The 23385-nt window shown below is 44.8% G+C and overlaps 2 protein-coding genes across 3 annotated transcripts; one reads left to right on the top strand and one right to left on the bottom strand.

Annotated features, from left to right (window-relative positions):
• Positions 1–2244: 2244 nt before the first annotated feature.
• Positions 2245–13875, top strand: SLC26A3 (solute carrier family 26 member 3). The gene is given in 19 exon segments (XM_090136103.1): positions 2245–2398; positions 2910–3049; positions 3152–3504; positions 4092–4256; positions 4605–4757; positions 5143–5225; positions 6131–6278; positions 6395–6508; positions 6622–6699; positions 7032–7127; positions 8162–8268; positions 8424–8493; positions 8582–8674; positions 9245–9340; positions 10205–10438; positions 11178–11232; positions 11614–11759; positions 12020–12082; positions 12594–13875. Coding segments are annotated over 19 exon segments (2349 nt in total). The 5' UTR covers positions 2245–2267; the 3' UTR covers positions 12618–13875.
• Positions 13876–16898: 3023 nt separating this feature from the next.
• Positions 16899–23295, bottom strand: CBLL1 (Cbl proto-oncogene like 1). Of its 2 annotated transcripts, none has more exons than XM_031599600.2 (6): positions 23013–23295; positions 20575–20742; positions 20135–20235; positions 19811–19894; positions 18886–18959; positions 16899–18363 (listed from the first exon to the last, which is right to left on the bottom strand). In XM_031599600.2, the coding sequence occupies exons 1-6, from the start codon at positions 23023–23025 to the stop codon at positions 17322–17324; spliced, it is 1482 nt and encodes a 493-aa protein (XP_031455460.1). In that variant the 5' UTR covers positions 23026–23295; the 3' UTR covers positions 16899–17321. The 2 variants fall into 2 exon arrangements, with proteins under 2 accessions (XP_031455460.1, XP_031455527.1); XM_031599667.2 differs by having other exon boundaries at positions 20135–20232.
• Between the last annotated feature and the right edge of the window lie 90 nt (positions 23296–23385).

Raw genomic sequence — 23385 nt, 5'->3', positions numbered from 1 at the left:
AATTCAACGTGGAGAATACCAAGTGGCATCACAATCTCCAAAGCAGGCCTATGTCCACATCGTTCTGATGAGACCTCCATGCGATGATCCAGGAATCCTTTTGCAGGGCTCAGCCAACCACCCAAAGCTAGCCAGGAGGAGGGTCACTGAACTGGGGTTTCTATCAGGAAAGAAAAAAAGACATGCAAAATCCTTACACCTTCAACAAGACAAGTACTGATAAAACAAAGAATATTTGGGGCAGAAGATTCGGTATGAGGAAGGAATCAAGGCTGGACAAAGGGCAGAGTGACAACCAAAGCATTCGTGAAAGCTATAGCAGATGCTGAACTGGGCAAAATCTGAAATGAAAGAGTAACCCACACACTTCTTTTATTTGTATGGCTTATAAACATTTCAAAGAGTACAAATAGTACATCTTATACCCCACAATGTAATGACCAAAACTGTTCAGCAAGTTCTTCTCAGTGATGTGAGGTCTGAAGGACTGGTACACAGACTGGGAAACAGAGCAATTCTACAGTCTTTGACTGATGAAACTTCTTCCTGAAAATCTACATACATCGAGGCTTACCAGAAAAAGAACAAAATGAAGCAAGTTTTTCATTTCATCTGCCTCTGGCTTTGGCACCAGGCAGAGGGAAGGTTGATAGCACACAGCTACAGGATCAGGATGTGATTTCTCTGGCCAGTTTTAAAAGGCAGGATCAGATGGTAAACATGTTAAACTCATTGCCTAAATTTGGAATCTTTTTGCGGAAAAATAGTATATCCACATAAGGCAGCATGTATAAAACATTATTTGGGCTTCTTAATATTCACAAATTTCCCCAGAATAAACTAAGAGAAAACCCAAACTAAATTTTCTTGAGGTAGGACAGTAACAGGCCCTGAGCTCAAGCAAAGCAGCAAGCTTCAGAGTGGGATTCACATTTTAATGCAAAAATTGTCACAGATAAACAGTTTTCTACCTGTTCATAGCAACGCACACCACCTTGTGCTACGTGGACGTGTGTCCTGTGTCCTGTGACACGTCCAAATATTATGTCCACAGAAGCAGAAGTTAGACGTGCGCGTGGGCTGCGTCAGTGCAATTTAGTCACCACACCTGGGTGAAGAAAGGGTGCCCCATCTGGGGCTACCAGCAAGCAGCAAGGTAAGATGGAGCATTTGTGATAGGGGAGAGAAACCAGAAATGCTCTGTTGTCAGCATCATGAGATGTTGTTCCTGCCTAGGACTGGTACTGCATTAAATATTTCATGGTGACTACGGTGGAGATAAATGTTTTCAGGTAATTTTAACATGAGAAGAACATGAGGCACTGAGGGAAACATAACTGAGCACTGGACAGCACAGTGACAGAGCCAACTAATTGCTGAAAAACCCAGTGGTACCAACTGCAACCAGCCTCCCATCTCTGCACGTGCAACACAGGTGTCAGGAGTCCTTCCTGGAGCACAAACACACTGAAGTGAGCTGGAACAAGGCAGAAGGTAATAGTTAGGTATGACATTGCAACAGCTGTTTGTGAGCATGAAGCAGAAGCACAGGGTGCTTTGAGGGCACCCGCACAGAGGCTGGCAGGGTCCTCTGGGTCCCTTGGCCCAACCCCTGCCCCAGCTGGGACCCAGAGCAGGGTGCCCAGGGTTAACAGAGGAGAAGCAGTCCAGACTACCTATGGAAACAAAACGTACAGAGAACTGCAAGTGCAACAATACCGTGCTTTTTACTACTGAGTTACACATGGTCCAAGCCCTAACTCTGAGTGCAGGAGAGGATGGCTGAGCCACGTCCAGACTCTGCGTTTTCCCTTTGGCTTTGTGAAGACTTCCAGCTCGCAGCCTTCATGGCTGGGCTCAGTGCTTCTTCCCACACCTCAAAGTGAAACCATTGGGCATCTTGTTACTTAAGAAATCAGCCCCCTTGAGGGAGAGTCATCGGTGGCAGACATCTGACTCACAGATAAATAATCTCAAAATCCATCCAGCCCGCTTGTTGGCTGCATCTTCAGAAAGAAATGCTTCATGCTCCAGTGGAACACTGCTCAGCAGTGGGAGGAGAGGGACAAGAGGTCATCTTGGCAAAATGAAATCGTTTTTTTGATCTTCAAAGGTGGGAACACTCAGTTAGGAGTTCAGTCATCCATGCCATGGCTACTCACCTCTTAGTACACACAGAGCTAATCTTGTGCTTTTTTTCAGGTTTTTAATTGACCAGCAACAAAGAGACGCACGCAGCAGTCGCCTTCCTCATCCTTTGAGAAGAAATGGTTGAACCTGTAGGCAACCACTATGTTGTTGCCAGACGAGTGTACTCAGAGAATTCATTTGATGAAGAGCATGAGAAATTGCACAGATACCATAAAAACTTCTGGGATCACTTGAAACTATATTTTCGGTAAGAAGATCTTTAATATGGATCTAAGAAACAACCTGGAATGCAGGTATCGGATAGCATGCATTCTATTCTGACAGCGTTCATCTCAGATGCCACAAGGCCAATGAATTATTTTATTTTTCTAGAGAATTTTGGTGTTCTTTTTTTGTTGTTTGTTTTTTTTTCCAAAAGAATGTCAGCTGCTGTTGCCTTTAAGTCTACCTGCGGTTGTATCCCAGGCAGCTTGTCTTCTTGTGGGCACCTGGAGCACAGCCTCATCCCAGTGGGGCTGGATGGACCCTGTAGGTCACCACATCCCAGCTAGCATCACAGGTTGCTCAGGATTGTGTCTGGTCTGTGGCAGCTGACTTCAATCCTACCCCCTCATTTTCCCTCTGAATACCCTGCCCGTGACAGAGGATTGGAACTCAATGATCTTTAAGGTCCCTTCCAACCTAAGCCATGTCCTGACGTGCTGAGACCCAACGGGGACATTCCACTGGCAGAGCTGTATCCTCTTGTGTCTTTACAGTTGTTCCCCACAGAGGATCAAAAAAGTTGCCCTGCGTATGTTTCCTGTTGTCTCGTGGCTGCCCGCATACCGCTTCAGGGAGTGGATCCTGAGCGACATCGTCTCTGGCATCAACACGGGGTTGGTGGCAGTGCTGCAAGGTAGCTCCAGTAGCTCTGTTTGACACGGCCCACGGCCCAGGAGGGAGGCTGCCGGTCCACCTCCTCACACACCTTGCCGTTCTGCTGTCTCTGACCCTATAGGTCTTGCATTTGCTTTGCTGGTGAATGTCCCTCCTGGTTATGGACTCTATGCAGTGTTTTTCCCAGTCCTGGTCTATTTTATCTTTGGTACATCCAGACATATCTCAGTGGGTAAGTGCAGGCACTCTGATCACCCTCATCACCAATGACCAAGTGCAGTTTTCCCCTGTGGGTCTGATGATGTCCTGTGTGCAGGTCCCTTCCCTGTCCTGAGCCTGATGGTGGGAGGCGTTGTCACCAGGCTGGTTCCCGATGGTGCTGCTGGAAATGGCACTGCTACCAACACGTCAGCTATAGATGAACAGAGGGTGATGGTAGCTGCATCTGTCACCTTTCTATCCGGGATTTTTCAGGTCGGTAATTAAATGGAATCATAGAATATCCCAGGTTGGAAGGGATCCGTAAGGATCACCCAGTCCAACTCCTGGCTCCACACAGAATTACTCAATATACATACTGCCCAATATATGTGTGTGTACCTGCATGTGTACATTCACTGATATGAATAGCTGAATGGTGACTGGCCTTAAAGCAATGTCATAAGAATGAAGGATTTTGACTTGTCTTTAAAAAAAAAAAAAAATGAAGTAGTTCCTTCTTTCTTCCTAATACAGAATTCCTAAAATCCCTTCCTAATTTTTATAGTTCATGGAGTATTGGCATAATGTAAAAATATGACCACAGAAAACCTAAGTCTAAAGAAGGTGTATTTTAGTTTTGAAATAAAAAGAATAGGTTCTAACTGCTGTAGCCTTTACCTTTATCAGTCGTATGTCTCCTGTTCCTAAACCTCATCATTGTTTCTGATGACATAATTTTCCTTAATCCCTAATGTATGGGATTAGGTGAAGATGTTATTGTTAAATATGGGTCCTTTTATTGCAGGGATTGGTTAAAAGCACAAGTGAATCCCATTAAAGTGTGGTCATTTGCATTTCAGTTGCTTCTGGGACTTCTCCAGTTTGGATTCATAGTCATTTACTTATCGCACTCGTTAATCAGTGGCTTCACAACTGCTGCAGCCATCCATGTTCTGGTGTCCCAGCTCAAATTCATGCTTCAGCTGCCTGTCCCTGGATTTAATAAACCATTTGGCATCATCTATGTAAGTGCAAACTCTTCAACATTTGCTGATGTTCAGAAAATTTGTGGTGTGTACCTGTCTATGTGCCACAAGGCCATGTTAACCATGCTGGGCATAGCAGTAGCCAAGGAGGAGAAGCCCAAGACAAATGTATGCGATGGCTATTAATATATGGCAGATCTTCACATTTCTCACCAGATACCAAGTTGCTGGGATAGTTAGATAGCATTTTAGAATCATAAAATCCTTGGAGTTGGAAGGGACTTTTAAAAGCTATCTAGTCCAACTCCACTCAAATGAACAGGGTATCTACAGCTAGATCAGGGGGCTGTTAGTTGAACAGCACCGTGTTTCTTACTGATGTTGCAGACTCTGGAGAGTGTGTTCAGCCAGATCACCGACACCAACATCGCCGACCTCGTCACCTCCCTTCTCGTCTTGTTCATCGTGTTCGTTGTGAAAGAGATAAACGATCGCTACAAAGCAAAGCTGCCCGCCCCTATCCCCATCGAGCTCATTGTGGTAATGACCTCTCCTCTGATTCCATGACGGCTCCATCACTCTGTGGGGAGCAGTGCTTTATGAGGTTGGCATTGTGCTCCAGGCTGCTCTGAGCTGCAGCAGGTGGAGACCTCAGTGGGGGCAGCCTCACAGCCCACTGCTGTTCTCTGCTGCCAGAGGGATGTTCTGAGGTGCTCACCTTGGGATTTATGAGCATGAAACCATCCTATGAAGTGGTTCAGTCATCTGAAAATGTCAGGGATGCACAGAGTTGGGGCACTGTCCTGCCACCGGTGATGATGCTGGGGTGTAGGTGGGAGAGGGGAGGAAACGTTGCTTCGTGGTTTCTCCATCCACTTATTTGAATGTTCCTAATGGAAGTGGGTTTTTTTTTAAAATCTTTCAGACCGTCTTAGCAGCACTGATTTCCCATTTTGCTAAATTGGAAGAAAAATTTAAAGTGGCTGTTGTGGGAAAACTAGAAGAAGGGTAAGTGGTTTGCTTACAGTTTGCCTGTGGAGCAAAATATTCTCTCCAGTTTGTCAGTGCTAAATCGGTTCAGTTTACTGACCAAAATTGCCTACTTCATCTTCTTATCCTCACGAGGCCCCCATGTCCACTCCTCTATGACAGTTGGACTAGGTGGTCTTAGTCTTTTCCAACCTTAGTGATTCCACAATTGTACATATGGAGTATTTATCTAAATGTTATATCTGTTATACAGAATATATCCAGGTATACCAGAAGTTTGACATGAAGACTTAATAAGCAGACATTGAAGTAGAGAGGTAGGAGGGCAACCATTTACTCACTTGGGCACTCTGCACCTGTAGCCCCTCTGTATTAGTAGATGAGGTTTGCAGAGAAGCAGCTATTTCTGCTTGAAACTTCATTCTCCAGATTTCAGTTCACTGGAAACCAAACCAAACCAAACCAAACAAACAAACCTGAGAAATTCTCCCCAGGATCTGCAAAAGCCCCTGAGCCAAGGAGAAGGACATGGCAAAGATAAAGTACATAGAAGATAGCCTGAGGCTAACGTGGCCGAGTACACATTTGTTTAGCTGCCTACAATGCTTCAGTGAATTACAGAGATCATTATGCATAATTGGAAGGCAGAACCATGCGTGCTCTTTAGACAAGATAAGCTGTGGCTGTTCCTGGCCAACTAAATGGGAACCACTGAGATACAAGCCGAGATGAGTGCAGATGGAGAGTCTCTGTCCTGATCAAGGATTCCCCAAAATGTTACATGTTCAGATTTGCAATTACACGTCACATCTCTCCAAAGCACTCAGTTAAACCGTGTGAGCAGGACTGCTGCCTTGCTCACCTGCTTGGCAGGTCATCTCCTTACAGAAAGTCCTTTAAGAGCAGAGATCTTTGTCTTTCAGATTCCAAGCTCCTGTTGCACCTGATGCAGGCATTATCCAAAACTGCGTTGGTGATGGCATCTCCATTGCAATTGTTGGATTTGCAGTAGCCTTCTCTGTGGCTAAAGTGTATTCCATCAAACACGACTACCCAATAGATGGGAACCAGGTAAAGACACAGCACTGTGCATTTGCTAATGGGAAATAAGTCATTTTAGGAATGCATTGTCTTGAATGCATTCCTTCAGGACTGCTTTAGAACAGCCTTTTTTGGTTTTACTCCAGGAACTCATTGCCTTTGGACTGGGTAACATACTAGGCGGATCGTTCAAAGGGTTTGCCTCCAGTACAGCTTTGTCAAGATCAGGTGTGCAGGAGAGCACAGGAGGCAAAACGCAGGTATAGAAAACAACAGACCTTGATGTCACTTAATACAATGAAGGTCTCTTTCTTCCTTGCTGACTCTAATGCCTTCGGGCACTTATTCATGGTGGAATTGTTCTTTCATGCAGATTGCTGGTATTATCTCTGCTATCATCGTCCTGATTGTCATCTTGGCCATTGGGTTTCTCCTGGAACCATTACAGAAGGTATTCACTGGCTTTACCCTGTGCTTCCTCCAGCTGGAGGACTCACTTGGAGTGTTCGTGAACTTCATTTAGAGACAAATAGAATTTTTGCAAAACTAGGTTCTTTCTCTAAGATTATGACCCCACTACATGGGGTCAAAGGGAAGGTGGGTGCTCTACACCAAACATTTTAGCACCAGCTTTTAGGTGCCGGAGTTGAGTGGGTTTGCTCACTGGCAGCTGCCTGGCCTTCCAGCTGCGCTTTGGCTCTGATTGCATGATGTCTTAAGACTTAACATTCAATGTATGCTTTGTTTGCTTCAAGATTGAGTACGTGTTGCTCTTCTCAACAGTCAGTCCTTGCATCCTTGGCTCTTGGCAACTTGAAGGGAATGCTCATGCAGTTCAGAGAAGTAGGCGTCTTGTGGAGGAAGGACAAATATGACTGTGTAAGTTGAGTCCCTCAAACATTCAGGAATGAAGCTCTGTCAAAAAGTCACCCATTATGCAAACACGCTTAAAGGTTATCTTTATTTTCTTGCGCGCCCTACTTTTCTACATGGGAAGTACAACAGTACGCCTTTTTAATCTTGTACTCTTGCTCATGTTTTCAGTTTTATCACACCTATTCTGAGCCCATTGCTCTGTTCACCTCTCTTGGAGACACTCATTTTCATCCACTTTATCATAACATATTAAAATACAGTTCAATGTATGAAGTCAAATATAGAAAGAAGTTACATAAAACATCTAACTACCTTCTGCAATGGCTTCAAGGACATTTTCCCCCTTTCATACACTCCTGAGTAGGACAGGTGGAAGTTACTTAGTAAATCCCAAGAGCAGCCCATGGCTTGAAGGAGTTGCTCCCGGCAGAAGAGCTCATGGCTGGAGATCAGGGCTTCCTAACTCTTGCACTTGGAAGATGCAGTCTCTTCCTGATCTGCTGATTCCTTCAGTTCCTGAATGGATTCAAGCTTCAGTTTTCCCAGCTACAAAACAGTCTTTCACTAAGCGAAAGTGTGCTTTGAGATCTGCAGTTAAAATACTCTGTAATATTCAGTAATGTGTGTTTATCAATCAGGTTCATTCCCAGCAGCTCATTTTGCCTGTTTTGATGTCCAAAACGTATTTACAACTCTCAGTTTTACCAGAATACTAATTTCCTGGTAAACTTGCCTTTCTGCTGGATTTTTTATTGAGCCTTTTATGAGACACCTATGGAAGATTCACACTTCTATGACACTAATCCTTGTGTACTGTATAGAAATTGTCATCTCTAGAAACACTTCCTGGTGCTCGTTGATGAGTCTGGCCCTGTTTTACAAGAATCTATGAAAGATGAAATTGCTTTAAGAAAAGGCGTATGGACAGCTTGGACCAGACCTGAGAAGACAGCTCAGAGGCAGCTGCTCCCACGCTGGGCTTGTGGTTGGAGTTCCACTCCCTCACGTAACTGCTGATGTCCTCCCACTCTTTGCAGATGATCTGGGTGGTGACCTTCTTGGCGGCCGTTTTCCTAGGCCTGGACATCGGGCTGGCAACAGCTGTGGCATTCGAACTGCTGACTGTAGTGATCCGCTCCCAGATGTGAGTACTGCTTGGATGTGATGACACAACATTGCAGGGCCTCCTGTCTTAAATTAACCCTACTAGAACTATGCAGCAATCCGAGGACAACCCCAGCTGTCCCTTCCACCAGGTATCAGCACAGGGCACAAATAGCTGTGTGTGTTTGTTTGCAGACCGAGCTGCACCACTTTGGCAAACGTTGGGAGGAGCAACATCTACAGAAACAGGAAGGATTACACTGATGTAAGGAACCTCCCCTCCCTTTGGTCATCTGCTGCATTCGTGTTTCTGTAACAGATGCCATGACCAATACTTTTGCTTTGCATGACAGATCTACGAGCCAGAGGGAGTGAAGATCTTCAAATGCTCATCTCCTATCTTCTTTGCTAATATCGAATTCTTCAAAGAGAAACTCATCTCTGCTGTAAGTGAGTGGGGCAGTCATTATGAACAGATGAATTGTGTGACACATTAAGGCTGAATACAATTTCTGCATAATTAGTAGGTATGCAGATCAGCCCTACTACAAAGGTATATTTTTCATTAATTACTCAAATGTCAGTTTATGACTGTAGTCCCACGTGTACCATACCCAACTCTGAGGAGAGCAGCCTGACTGGTGCTGAACAACACTCTGGCACCATCTGTAGTGGCAGAGAAAGGCTGGAGAGACCTTGGTGAGCAGCTGCACAAAAGACAGCAGGGTTTTGGAGAAAAACAGCTCAAAAAGGCATTGCTGAAATGTTTAAAGGTAGTGAAGTTTCAAGGTAGTTCAGGAATAGAAAACAATACCTTTCCTAAACAAACTCTGTGCCTGAGCCTTTAAGGCATCATAATTCATTCGGCTAAGAGTATTTGTTCATTTGTTTTTTGCTTGTGTCATCATTATCTGAGAGATTATGGATGCTTTCTAGCCTCACCATCACAATTACTTGAGAAGGTACTGGAATTTTTGGCTCCACCTGAAGAACTAATCAAGGTGCTGCTTCTCCAGGTTGGATTCAACCCACTCAGAGTCCTGAGGAAACGCAACAAAGCTCTGAGAAAGATCAGAAAGATGCTGAAGAAAGGAGAGCTACAAGTGACACCTGTAAGTAGGGCAACTGCACTGGAAGCAGGAAGGGTGGGCAGGAAGGGCACGGAACTGAGGAATTAAGCAGCCAGCTCCCTGGCTCAGGGTGCAGAGGTGGGCTCACAGCCTCCTGTCTTGACTGGACATGCCATTGCCAGTCTCTACTTCATGGCACAAGCACATAAGTACACGGCTTTTAACTAAAAGAGACTTAGGTTGGATATAAGGAAGAAATTCTTTACTCAGAGGTGGTGAGGCCCTGGCACAGCTGCCCAGAGAAGCTGTGGTTGCCCCATCCCTGTAGGCACTCAGGGCTGGGTTGTATGAGGCCCTGGGACCTGATCTGGGGAGAAGTGTCCCTGTCCACGGCTGGGTTTGGGGCTGGGTGGGCTTTCAGTTCCCTTCCAACCCAAACCATTCTGTGATTTCAAAAATAGGATTTTAAATCGCTCTCACAGACAAAAAATCCTGCATGCTTTTTGTTGACTTGTTCCAAAACTACTGAATCAAAGCGTGTTCAACCACTGACTTCTGGGAAGATTAAATTCTTCTGGAAAAGATGATCATTAATGGATTCCAATGATGATTAAACGGTTGGTTAGAGAAAAATCAACATTTTGAAGCTCCTCCAAACGAGAGAGAGGCAGAATTTTTCCAGTATAAAGTGCAGGTGCTTCATCTCACAGGTATTGAGAGACATGGGTTAGTGGTATGATGATGATGAGTTGATAATTGGTCTAGATGATCTTAGCGGTCTTTTCCAACCTTAATGATTGTATGATTCTATGTCAGCCTCGCATTGCTACCACCCTCACTCTTCCTTACAATGCACTTCCAACCCAGAAGAAGCATTAACTTTGGCATTTGTCTTTGCTGTCACAGAAAGGCTTGATATGCATGGCTCACCATACACAGGAGTCGGATGATGAATTAGACAACAACAGGATGGAGGAACTGGACCAGCCCACTGATATGGCAGACTTGCCCATTCAGATCAACTGGAATGCCGAGCTGCCCCCAGGCATCGCTGTGCCCCGGGTCGACATCCACAGCATTGTGCTGGACTTCTCAGCAGTGTCCTTCCTTGATTTTTCTGCTATGAGAGTCCTCCAAAAGGTAGTTCCAACTGACGAGACAGTGATCACACAAAAGAAAAACATACAAATGTGATGTGCTGCATAGAGGTATTTCCACATGAACAGAAAAGTCAGTGGTAGCCTTTGAATTTATGCAAATTCAGATCTACATTTTCCAAAGAAAATGATTAAACAATTAATTTTCTTGGAATTAGAGCATTGGGAAGCTTTACAGAAATACACATATGAAATATGGCTTTAAACGTGGGGTTGGGAACAGGAATACCATAGTTTCATTTCTGCTCCTGCTCTCGCTTTCCAGGGCAGCCTTGAGCAAGGCAATCAGGACATTTCCCAACAGCAATAGCTAAGGTTAGCTATGTTACATCCACATAATATGGGCAGATCTATTTCCATGGGAGCTAAATGCTCACGGAGTACAATGGGAAAAGTAGTTTTGCTTAAATTCCTAGTTAGAAAAGTTTCCTCAGAAGCTTTTGGAGTCTCAGTTTCATATAAAGCCATACAGTTTATGAAAGATCATCTGTTTCACTGTGGGTGCAATGCATTTAATACTGCCCCATTTCAAAGGGACCATTTCTTCCTGTCCACAGCCATTAGAGAATCTGTTCTTCCTTCAGGTGCAGTGAAGTTCGACATTAGAGCTGCTTGCCATTATTAAATATACAATCAATATCTTAAATTGCCCTGGCTAATCTTAGTGGCTGCTATCAGCAGAATTATCAGTTTCTAAATGATGCCTGTTTCCGGTTTAACAGACTTTGAAAGAGTTTGTCCGGATCGATATCGACATTTACATTGCAGGGGCACATGGTGAGTACTTGCATTTCCATCAGCCTCTCCATGGCTGCCCCATTCCCAGTAATTCTTCCTGCCTTACCCCACTGCCTTCCCCATTCCCTGACAGGGGTTGGGAGATCCCCCAGCTCTATCCCCCCATCCTGGGTAACAACAGCTTCACCTCTCAATGCACTCCAGCTCCCATCTGCATTGCCCCAAGCAAGGCAGTGCCAATGGGGCTGGCATCCCACTCTCCACATTGGCACAGAGAAACCCATCTGTTCTAGTCAACAAAACTGGGCACCTTATTTGATATCACTGTTTACTCTATGGACGCACAAAGAATACGTTATTCTTTTGGCACTGTCAGGACCTCTGCTGGGAACTTTATCCTTGGATTTTGTTCCCCTGTAGAGGGCTTCCTGGAGAAGATGGAGAGATGTGCTTTTTTTGATGAGGAGATCAAGCCATCCATGTTCTTCCTCACCATTCACGATGCAGTTTTACACATTTTGCTGAAGAAGGACATAGCCAGCTCCCCAAAATTAAAGCTTGCTGAGGTAATGCTACAGTTTTCATCTTTTTCTGCTTTAGTATCTTTACCCATAGGCACCCAACAGCACTTTTATATCCAGCCATACACGCTGTGCGTATACTCAGAAAGTTAAAAGATTAAAATTCAGCTGCCTCTGATAAATTGGGAGAGTCCAAAAAAAAGGAGTGAATAACTCCCAATGGAGATGGGCTGGCTGTGGGTTTCCCTTGGAGGGGGCTCCACGAGCATCCATTTCCTAACCCCAAACTCATGCATCCATTGCAGAAGGGGAGCAGCAACGACTATGTCATCACTACCAGCAATGGACTGCGCAGTCGGGACAGCACGGTAAGCCTCCTGCCTCCCCCAGTGCCACTCCAACCCCCAGTGCGTAGGTAATGTGCTCACCAAAAGCTGCTTGCAGGAACTGCAAGGTCAGATCCCAAACACATCTTCATTGCTGAGCCCCTGTGCCAGCCCAGGGCAGAAAGCACCCAGATGATTTATTGGTGGGAATTGACTTGAGGCAAAGAGCTACAGGAGTAAGAAGTGCAGGGCTCTGCTGGCAGGAATGATCTGCAGAGAGAAGGCTTCCTTCATGGATGTCCATGGAGCCTTTGGTGCACTGCCCGTGTGGCAGAGATCCATCATTAGTCCCATTCCAACAAATGTCACAGGCAGAAGGGAGACTGGAGGTGTGTGGGGAGAAGGTATGAAAGATGTCAGAGAGCAGACTTCATGCACAAATGCTTTGGAGCAGTGAGCTTACATGCCACTCACCAGTGACTCCCTACCCTGAATATCCCTTCCTAGGGTGCCATTTACTTCCTTTTTTGTTTTTGGTTTTTTTCCCCTACAGATTCCAGCTGAAACAAAATTTTAGATTTAATTTTCTAAATATAATATCCTCCAGCAACACAGCATCACTTACAGAACGTGACGGCACACACAGTGATGAGCATGAAGACCAATGGGAGTTTTCATCAACATTAAGGATTTACTACAGATGATTATGTTCCAGATTTTGGAATGGTTTTGTTAGTGTCTCTGTATATATAGAGATGTATTTATGTACATGCACAAAGGCTAAAATCACCTGGATTTTCTATTTCATACCTTGCTGACAACCTCCCCACACAGTTAAAGCAGCAAGTAGCATTGGCCCTATTTGCTTATACTTGTACATATATCCACGTTATTCTGACAGTTTGTAGACAACCTGTACAGATACAAAAGAACATATGAATATCTGAAATCCTTTAATTTATAGTCTTGTAGTTGGGAGTCACATATCTTCACCTTGTATATAATTTGTACATAGTCTTCTCGATGGTTTACACAATACCTGCTCAATTGAGTTATTAAAACTTATTTTCAGCACATGACCATACACATAGTGTATGTACATAGTGACTGCTGTATCTACTGGGAAACATGCAGATAGCTCAGTAAAGGCGTACAGCATATTCAGACCCAAACACAACTCGTCTATTTGCTTTGGGATGCTATGAACTTAAGTTCATGTATGATAATTCTCCATTGCTGGCTGCATTTTTCAATACCCCAGGAAGGCAGCTCATCATCAGTCTGATCTCTTGCTGTAACACAAAGTTTGCAGTGGTTTGAAGATACAAAATCTGGGCTTATCTGAAGAAATCTGCAATGAAACTGGCTGGAAGGTAACATTAAAGTGAGGCAGCTCCAAATACAACTAGAAGAAAATACAAAAGTGAGGAGGCTTTGAATACGAAAGAAAGAGGGGACTGTGAAAACTGAGGTCAGAATGTCACTCAATTTCCTTTCCAATGCAGCCTTCAAAGAGACATAGACTCCGTCAGAACAGGGCTTGTCTTCTGACAGAATGAGACAGTAGCACACCTGAGCAGCATGCTCAAGGGAAGCACTGTTACCACGTAAAGATGCCTTAGCAGTGGCTAAGAATTATCTGTAGCACTGTAGAGTAGAACACAGAACACAGCGAAAGCACAACTTGTGTGACACCAACACTTCCTTTAGAAATGTAGTCAAGACAAAAACATAGTTTTGCACAATCCTGTGCATACAGGATTGGAACTTGGAGAATCACAGACGGAAAGCTCAGACTCACTTTCTATACATTCAATATTAAGTTGCAATTCCACTGTAGCTCCCAGTTTCTAAGGTACAGTAGGACTTTTCTATGCAAATATGCACTTTTTTTTTTTTGCATCCAGAGAGAAGCAGCACAGCACCTGACACAAGTTTAGCAGAGGAGGAAGCACTGTAAGGAGAGAGGTATGTCCAGATACGATCCTGAGAGAAGGCATTTCTGTAGGCTGGCTCCTGTGAGCGCCCAGCCTTACCCAGCACAGAAGCCATTGTGTGGGCAAACTCCAATATGAAATGAACACCAGTTACTTCCACTTCATTTTTTAAACAAACTGAGTTCAATGCTCCTTAAAGAGCAGTAAGTGAAAAGAAGGGGGAAACCCCATACAGAATGGATATCTAGCTCTCTTGGATCAGATCTAGAACAGATATCGCATTCCATTTTCATTTCTTAAAAGGAAAAATATCACATAACACATGTAGACACCAACCTTTATGTTAACAGCATTCTCAAAAAACAAAACCAAACCCCAAAGCATGTGGCCACATAATTGAGAGCGTTTGTAAATCACGCATGGAAGCAAGCATCTGGAACCACGGATGGCTTCAGGCCACCTCTGGTGTTCTTTACTTCATCCCATGGCGAACACAAACCAACAAACTCTCTTCATTCCCTATAATGGCATTATCAAAGTGCCCTACAATAGCTAACACGTTCCAAGTGCCATCAGAGCTGCCTTAGAACAAAGATCTGCTTGGTAACACTCCAGGAGTGAGACTGCTGCTGCTGACAGAAATACTGAGTACAAAACTAACACAATCCAAATGTTTGCCTTTAAGGAAGGCACCACTGGGAACCCAGAGGATTTGAAGGTACATCTCAGTACTTCTAAGGCTGTTAATCATACAATGAAACATTGTGTACACAATTTCTGAACCTGAAGAAGAAACCACCAGGTATTTTGAAAAAGAATTCCCCCAAAAAATCACACAGAAAGATTGTTAGCGTAACATTTCAACCCATGCTGAAATCTTTTGACTTTATACATACGGGAGTATCAACAGTTCCTGTAGTTCTATGGGGAACCTTAAGGCCTCAAGATACAAATACAAAACAGATGTAGGCTTTCCGATGTGAGCAGCAAACAGAAGTTTGACTCAAGTCCAAATCCTACTGCAGGAGATGACTGTTCAAGTAAGTTCTCAGAGACTTTCGATTCACTAAACAATTCAAGGTGTCCTACTGATTTTGGGGAGTAATAATTAAGTCATATTTTGGGGTCACCTTTGCCTCAAATATAAACAAAACCCCCAAATTCTCACACATCTTCTGCAGTGGTATACACTTACCTTTTGTGCTTTCTGATGGAGTAAGGGCAGCTGTTCACCTCTGAACTACCTCAGTATTTTCATAGAAGAGCTCGGACCCAGGTAGGAAACCTCCATCTGTTGCACAACAAGACAGCATAGTATCTAGCAAAAACACACAATGCCATTCATTTCAAGGGTGCTGAAATATTCCTCTTGCTCTTTCTGAGCTACTGAAACAAAATAAGCAGCCATTTTCCCCTTCATACAGGCTCAGGCATGCATGCAGTTTTCAACCGACTGCGTGCTGTAGGACACTGCCACAACCAGCCTTTTCTTTGCTTGTTTTATTTAAAACGACTTATTTCTCAAAATTAAAAGTCTGTGATGGTTCTATGATTTTTTGTTAAATTTGTGTTGAATGACACTTACTGCCATCTGCACACCCCAGAATTTACTTGCACGTCCCTAAAGCTGTGTCGTGCTGCTTTCTGCTGTATTTCTTTGAAGGGTAGTCCAAAAGATTTGCCTGTGGTCACAGGGAAACCTATGGCAGTCCCAAACAGCAAATCTAAAGAACATTCGCTCAAGTAATTAAAAATACACACTTTATACACAAAACTACAAAATTACAGATGTTGTATTGTCAGAGCCCATCTGTATTGCCAGATAAAGAAAACATTGAAGAAAGTTTTACAAAATAAATCACAAGATTCAGGCTTTGAAGATGGTTCATCTTATTTGAGAAATGTAGGAAATGACGAATCATAGAAAAACAAACAAAAACACAACACTGGATTTCTTCATCTAGAAGCACCGCTGTTAGAAATGTGGCATTTGGGAGAAAAACAAAGACAAAACCAAACCAATCCAAAACAAACAAGCAGAACCAACCCAAAGGTTCAGCACAACATTGATTGGAAATGCAGATAAGTATTTCAAACAGGCCGTACTTCTTTTTATCAGTTGGGTTCAGATTCCAACTGCAATGACAGAGAACATTCACATCTCATAGTTATTATATCCAAGTGTGCTTGTAAAAACCAAATGTTGGGGCCAAAAGAGCCCTCAGAGTCTGCATACATTGCCATCTTTAAACCAAACCACCTACTGACTGTCCAATTCAGCCTGTATCACAAAATGGAAATAGATCAAGGATGTGTAACTTTTATTGTTATTTTTTGTATCTACTTAAGGGATTTCAGGCCCTTTATTTCCTGTATCCAAACGGGAAGTGTTCCTACTACACATGCTGTATGAAGTGACTGAGGTTAATGCCACTTCACCAGAAGTGACCTGCTTCTCTCACAGATCTAGCAAGCCCATTCTTGGCTGCTTTCACACCAACAGAACCACAGGGAAACAAAATGGTTTGAATTTAACACCAGTGAGAAGTATCTGTGAACAAAATCTTCTGAAACAAATCTAGCCTGGAAAGAAAAACAAAAAAGACCCAGAAACAAACAGAACAACTCTATATCCACATTATAATACGGCTGGATTTCTGATAAATTTATCTTGGTTTTGATATGGAATGAGTTTTAAAAACAACTAAGAAAAAATCCCCACCACCTGAAATGCAGCATTCACTTGCCTGCTTCCTAGTGCCACAAATTCACCATAGCCTGAATCATTATAAGTAGCAGCATATGTTAGTAAAAAACTCAAGTTTCCTAACTACTTCATTATGCTTCCATGTGGGAAATGTTAGAGCCAAAACAGTATCCAGGAACTGTGTCTGTGTTAACTTCACATAAAAACCCACCACTTTTACAACCATAGTTCAATTTAATTATTGTACACAGGTTAACAAAAATGTATCACAAGTGAAAACTAAACATTGGATTTAAACAAAAACAATATTCAGAATGGTACAACACATGTTCATTTTCTCCAGAAAGTGATATTACAAGTGTTCATCTTAGGACAATTAGCCACACTATAGACAGAAGTTCAGTTAAAATGCAACTGTGGTCTACTAAGCCACTTATTTTAGCACTACAGAATATTTGAAGTCAGAGTCCTACAGCCAAGGCTTAAAAATCATTAAAGATTCAAACCCCAAAACGTCTTACAGTCAAAATGACAGTATTTTAAAAAAACCAAAACAACTCCCATACAATTAATTAAAAGGCTGCTGTATATAGTTTTATCCTCTTCATAGCGCTCTCTATTCATACAATTGCTCAGATCACTGGTAATAGGGTCTGTATCTGGCTTGATCGGGGTGGTGCGGTCCAGCAAGAGGAGCCTGAGCAGGAGGCCCCTGCATCCTTGGAGGTGGAGGCGGCCCTCTGGGAGCCGGCCAAATCCCTGGACTCATGCCCCCCGGTTGTGTGAAAGGGGGACTAAGAGTTCCTTGATCTTCACTGAACTGTGGCAAAGAGTTAGGGTTATAGTGATGGGGAGGGGGGGCACTGACATTTACAGGAGGGCCTCCGTGCTGAGGGGGGGGAGGTCCTGGAGGAGGATGATTCATATACGGCGGCATCTGGGCAATGATATGTCCAGGCGGCGGGGTTATCGGAGGAGGAGCAGAGGTCATTGGCGGCGGAGGAGCTTGGCTATACACCATGTGAGGTGTGCCTGCCGCCTGGGGAGGATGCTGCAGAGGATGGCTTATTGGAGGAGGCGGAGGGGGGGGTGGCGCATAATGTTGCTGCGGAGGCATAATATGGTGCGGGTGCGTTACCACCGGTTGGCCCTGATACTCGGGATGATGATGAGCAGGTGCTGGGGCAGGAGGAGGCGGTTCTCGAGCGCCTGAATTTGAATCATCCTGAATAGGGACGGTTATCAAGTTGCTGTGTTTTCTCGTAGAGATGCGGAACGTGTCCTGACTGACCGGGCGAGGCGGCGGCGGAGCCATGGACATCTCGGCAGGCGGCGGGCGGATGTCTTCGTGCGGCTGGTTGTAATGCTCATGCGGCACGTGCTGTAAGGGAGGCGGCGGCATCATGATGTGCTGCTTCGGCGGAATGTGGCTCATGTGGTGTTTCTCTGGTGGCATTATGAAACGCTCCGGGATCTCAGCAGGAGGAGGGGCAATGGGAGGATGCACGGGTTCAAGAGGAGGACGAGTCACAGGCTTTCCAGCTCTCATATGGCGGTGGTTGATGTGAGCCTGTAAGTCTCTCTGTGACAGGTAAGTTCTCTTGCACCCTTGGACTATACTGCACATGAAGAGAGACCCTCGCACACACTGCTCGATGCGCTGGACAGGTTCGTTACAGCTAAATTAGAACAGAACATTGATTTACTGCCATCACATAGAGCTTGATCTGCAGGGCTTTTTTTTCCCCCCCAACTGTTGTTTTTGACTAATTTTTGATAATGACCGACATTAGAACCAACAGTTTCTCCCCATTAGAGCAACAGAACACATTCGGTTGATTTTGAAGTTAAGCAAACTTCTTAAGGCTCCAAGTACAACAACAGAATAACATCAAAATTTCAGAGAATTTCAGAAACTTAGACATGGCATCACCCTCTATCAAAAATTCCTTTTATGTTTTGATACTCTTCAAATTGTAGTAATTACAGGTTACCTACACAGTGAGGTAAACAATGAGGTAAACGCCAATCTCTTACCATTTGTTAACTGTGGGATATTAAGCTATAATTGAGTGGAGCACGAAGGAGCACTCTGCTACCTCTACCAAATGTACACAGAAGCTTGCTAATACAATATCTGAAATAACTTTTTAAAGTGTCCCTCTTCCATTTCCCTTAATAAAAATCTAAAGAGAACTTACCCAGGACACATCTTGTCTCCCTTTTTCTCATGTAGTATAGCACAGTCATAGCAGAAAACATGCTTGCAAGGTATCTAGAGGAAAAAAAAAAAGGCTCTGTTAGACAACAGGTGTCATTTTGCACCATACAATGCCTCCACCCAGCACAGAATTTCTAAGAATAGAAGTACTGAAGTTATGTATGAAGCACTTATATAAGAATGTTGCTAGCAGTTTACAGCATCTTTGAAACCGAAACTTTCAAAACCAGTCTGTATTGTCAGGAAGGCAAGGGTTTAGGTCTCTTTGGTGGTTTGGTACATGCATGGTTGCTTGGATTGTGGAATTTGTTTTGTCTTTTAAAGAGCTGGCAAACATTTTAATTCTGCTGTAATACTAACACCGAACCTTTAGAGATGCTGCATATGCAATCTAATTACACTTGTCTGCAAAAAGGGAATGTTTCAAAAGCATTAAGAGTCATCAAGTCAGATCCCCAAGTCTGTTACATCACACTCAGATACCCAAGTTCATCTCAGGGATTTTGTTACACTAGTTTTTGAGAAGACATAAGAGCAGTGCTTACTAACGTCATTACAAATTGTCCATTGACATAAAGAGTAAGTGGTGCAAGCCTGAAAACACACTAAAAACTTGCAAGACTTCTGTTGGCATTTTGGGGGAAGGGAAAGCGATTGCATTTGTTTTAAAGCTTTTGATTTTAGCACTTCTGAGCTTACTCTATTAAATCAAAGGGCAAAGCAAACTCAGCGAGTCAGGCAGAACATCTCAGTCCAGCAGTTAAGGCCCTGGTTCCACCCTAACTTTGTTCTGCTGTTTACTCAGAGGTTTGCTGAAATTACCACCCTCTGGAGACCCCACAAACACAGTAACACTTGTTACATAAAGGGACACCGTGGCTGCCTCTTCCCAAGAGCCCACTCACCATGCGCCCATACATTTTGATGGGCAACCCACACTTATCACAGAAATGGACGGGCGTATCATCCTTCTCCCCCAGCAAGTTTATCTAGAAGAACAGAGAAAAGGGTGGGAGAAAGAGAAACATCACTAAAGCTTCTCACTGCAGTCATCACCAACCCACCCTTTCTGAATTACCAGACTGAAGCAAGACCACCACAAACATGAAAATGTATTTTTGGTACATCAAAAGTAATGCAAGTGATTTCATCCTAGTGGATACTTCTTAAAATAGCCTTCAGTTTGGTATGATTCATAAAGTTTCACCATTTCCCATTCACAGTTTTACCTTATAGTCCCAAAATATGGGTCCAGGGAATCTCCTTTGATTTCCAAACATTTCACCTCCTTTGCATTCGTATCGCTCCTCTTCATTAAAATCAAATTCTTCTGTGGAAAGAGGAAAGAGAAGACAGACACAGGGCAACGCCACTTCCCTAATGGACACCAGCTGCTATTAAGTGCATGCACCAGCGTATATCGAAATCATCAGGACAGGCTGCAACACTCCCAGTCTGCTGGGCCATTCTGCAGAAAGGTACAACCAAAATAGCGCGAATTTGTTGGAGGAATTGGCATCATTTATTCCTCATAGAGCAGCAGAACTTGGAAACCTGAAACAGGCTGTGCAGCCGTAAAGAAACCTGGACTCCAACACTAACCAAAGCCTTCAACAGTGCTGCAGAATACGCTGCCTCACTGCAGGGTGAGTTGCTTATAGCAACTTACCTTCATCCCCAGCTTGTGTCTTTGCAGGCATTCTGTTCATAGCTCTGGGAGCCCGAGGTGCAGGTTTGGTTTTATTGGTCTGCTTTGAGATCAGCTTTATTGGGATTCTTCTGCGAACATCAAGACCACCCAATGACGCTGAACTATTTGTTCCTTGCAAATCATTGTCTATGGAAGAAAAAGAAATTCTGTCATTTCTTACTTATGAAATAGTTTCTGAAGATGCTAAATATTAACAGAACGGTTCAAAGAAAAACGATTTTCAAAGCCTTCTTTCTTCAGCTACTCAGGTCACAAAACAGTTTTAAAAACTATGATTTTAGAAAAATCTATCTAAAAATAAAGTTATTTTAAAGACTGATAAATAAAGCTAGCCTGCCATTTTTCTATAGCAGAAAAAAAACACTAACTGCATAGCTCCTACTGCAGCATGAACAGTACTGAGGAGTCAGCTCTTTCTATGACGACGACAACACAGAACTCCTGCTGAGAAAATATTTTCACAATTTATATAAATTCATTTTTAAACAAATTAAAAGGAAATTAAGTTTCCATCTGTACTCTTGGAATCATAGAATGGCTTGAGTTGGAAGGGAGCTCAAGGATCATGAAGCTCCAACCCCCCTGCCACATGCAGGGCCACCAACTTCCACATTTAATACCAGACCAGGCTGCCCAGGGCTCCATCCAACCTGGCCTTGAACACCTCCAGGGACGGGGCATCCACAACCTCGCTGGGCAGCCCATTCCACCCCTTAGCACCCTGACATATCACTTGCAAGTTCAGCATAAAGTATTACGAAAATATTGGTGCTTAGAGTATGCAGCATCCTTGCTAAACTAAAGATTACCATTCCTCTCTGCAGGGCTCTTTGTCCAGGTTTAAGACTGGCACCAAAAGAAGCAAGGACACGCCCAAAACAGGCACTGAGAGACAACCTGGAAAGAAAAGTGCTGCCAAGGATTGCTGCACAACCTGATTTCTCCAGCTTTCAGCAAGTCAGCCTCACATTTATACAGAATCACATTTATACCACACAGCATCTCATTTGTACGAAAATAAAATCACATCCTTCACAAACCAACCTAGCTCACTTCCAATTTAATAGAGATAAAATGGCACTTTCAGTCAGCCCCTTGCAACAAAGACTCAGACTTCTACTAATACCCATCATTAGACCCATATTGAGACACCTTTAAGTCTACATCCCTGTAGAAAGGAGATGGACACACACGTAAGACCAGAAGTAACCCAGAAGGCAAATTCCATTCTGAAACAAAATTGACACACAACTTGGTGACAGCTCCACAGTACCCAGACACTGACAGAGGGCCCCATTAGCACACTGTGCACAACGCAAACTGTAAATTGCGCCTCAAAGCTCACAGCTTCCCTCCGCAACACCACCTGAAGGGAAAACAAGACAACAAGGAAATGGGGGGCTTGCTAGAAACTGCAACCAAGTTTCAAATCAGGACTGTGCCTTCACAGTCACTTTGCTTCAGTATCATGAGTGCCCATAGTTTCTGATCCATGAATCAGACAACACCTGCTTTCCTCCAATCACTCCCCAGGCTGCACTGCAAACAGCAAACAGCACAGACACCAACAGAGCAGAACATCAGAGGCAGCAACACCGACTCTGTCTTCTACACCTGTGGAACTCTTCTGGGCTTTTATTTATTTATTTATTTTTAAACAGGAATACCCCAAAAGACACCACACTACAGGCCAGAGAAGTCCTACAGACCTCGGTCCATTTCAAACACAGATAAACACACCAAACACGACGCCAGAACTCAACAGGCTGCCTGCTCCATCGCTGCCCAGCAGGAGCAGTTCAGTTCTGACCCTGTCCAGCCAACGACCCAGTCCCGATGCCAAACCCAGCGGGCAGGATTTGCTCCTATTTGCTCCTGCCTGTTTCCGGAAGGATGACACGGTCACGGAAGGACGGTCTGTGGATGCACACCCAGCTGGGTCACACCCCTAAAGAAGCACAACAGATGTACCCCAATCTGTTGACTTGGAGAGAATAGAACCAGGAGAGATGCGCTCCTCTAGGCGATCACCTTTCGGAGCTTCTCTTTTTATTTCGGTATTTTAGGATTTATTACAGTCCATAAGCAGAGCGCAAAAACGACCCCTGAAGCATTTATAACGCAAGTTTCCTAAGGGAAAACCAAGCACACCGCTAACAGAAAGCGGCGCGGGCCCCGCTCATCCCCAGCGCCGCAGCCGATCGGAGCGCGGAGCAGCCGGCTGGGGGAGGGGACCGCGAGCTCCGCGCTCAGAGCACGGCTCAGGCCCCGCGCCCGAGCCCAGGGCCCCGCCGGGTCCCGCCGCGTTCCCGGGGACGGGGCCGGCCCCCCCCCGCACACAGCCGCTCCCCGGGAGGCGCTGCGGCCCGGCGGCCCCCCGCCTCTCCCCTCCTCACCATTGTGGTCCATGGCGCGGCGCGGGGCGCTGTGGGAGAGGAAGGGCGCGGCCGGAAGCGGAAGGCACGGCGGGACGGGCGGGGAGAGCGCGAAAAAGGGCGCGGCGGAGAATCGCCGATGGCACCGCGGCCCCGCGCCGGCAGGGCGGTGTGGGCATGGCGGAGCCCGTAGGCAGCGCAGCGGCGCCGCTCCGCCTCACGGCAACGCGGAGTTGCCAGCTTCCGGCGGCCTCCGCGGGCCGGGAAAAGAAGGACGGCGGCGGCCGTGCCGCGGTGGCTGCCGGGATAGCTGCGGGCGGACCGCGGCCGCCTGGGGTGTGTAGTGCCGCCCGCCCCGCGCATGCGCGCTGCTGAGAGCGGTGAGAGCGGGGTC

This window comes from Phasianus colchicus, chromosome 1, assembly GCF_987193195.1.
Source record: "Phasianus colchicus chromosome 1, bPhaCol1.hap1.1, whole genome shotgun sequence".
Lineage (NCBI taxonomy): Eukaryota > Metazoa > Chordata > Aves > Galliformes > Phasianidae > Phasianus > Phasianus colchicus.
This window is presented reverse-complemented; position numbering and strand designations above follow the sequence as displayed.

Excerpts from the sequence above, each read along its gene's own strand:
- CBLL1 (XM_031599600.2), bottom strand. Across the intron at positions 18,960-19,810 it reads TCAAAATGTATGGGCGCATG|ATACCTTGCAAGCATGTTTT; the intron begins GTGAGTGGGCTC and ends TTTTTCCTCTAG. Across the intron at positions 18,364-18,885 it reads GGAGACAAGATGTGTCCTGG|CTGTAACGAACCTGTCCAGC; the intron begins GTAAGTTCTCTT and ends GTTCTAATTTAG.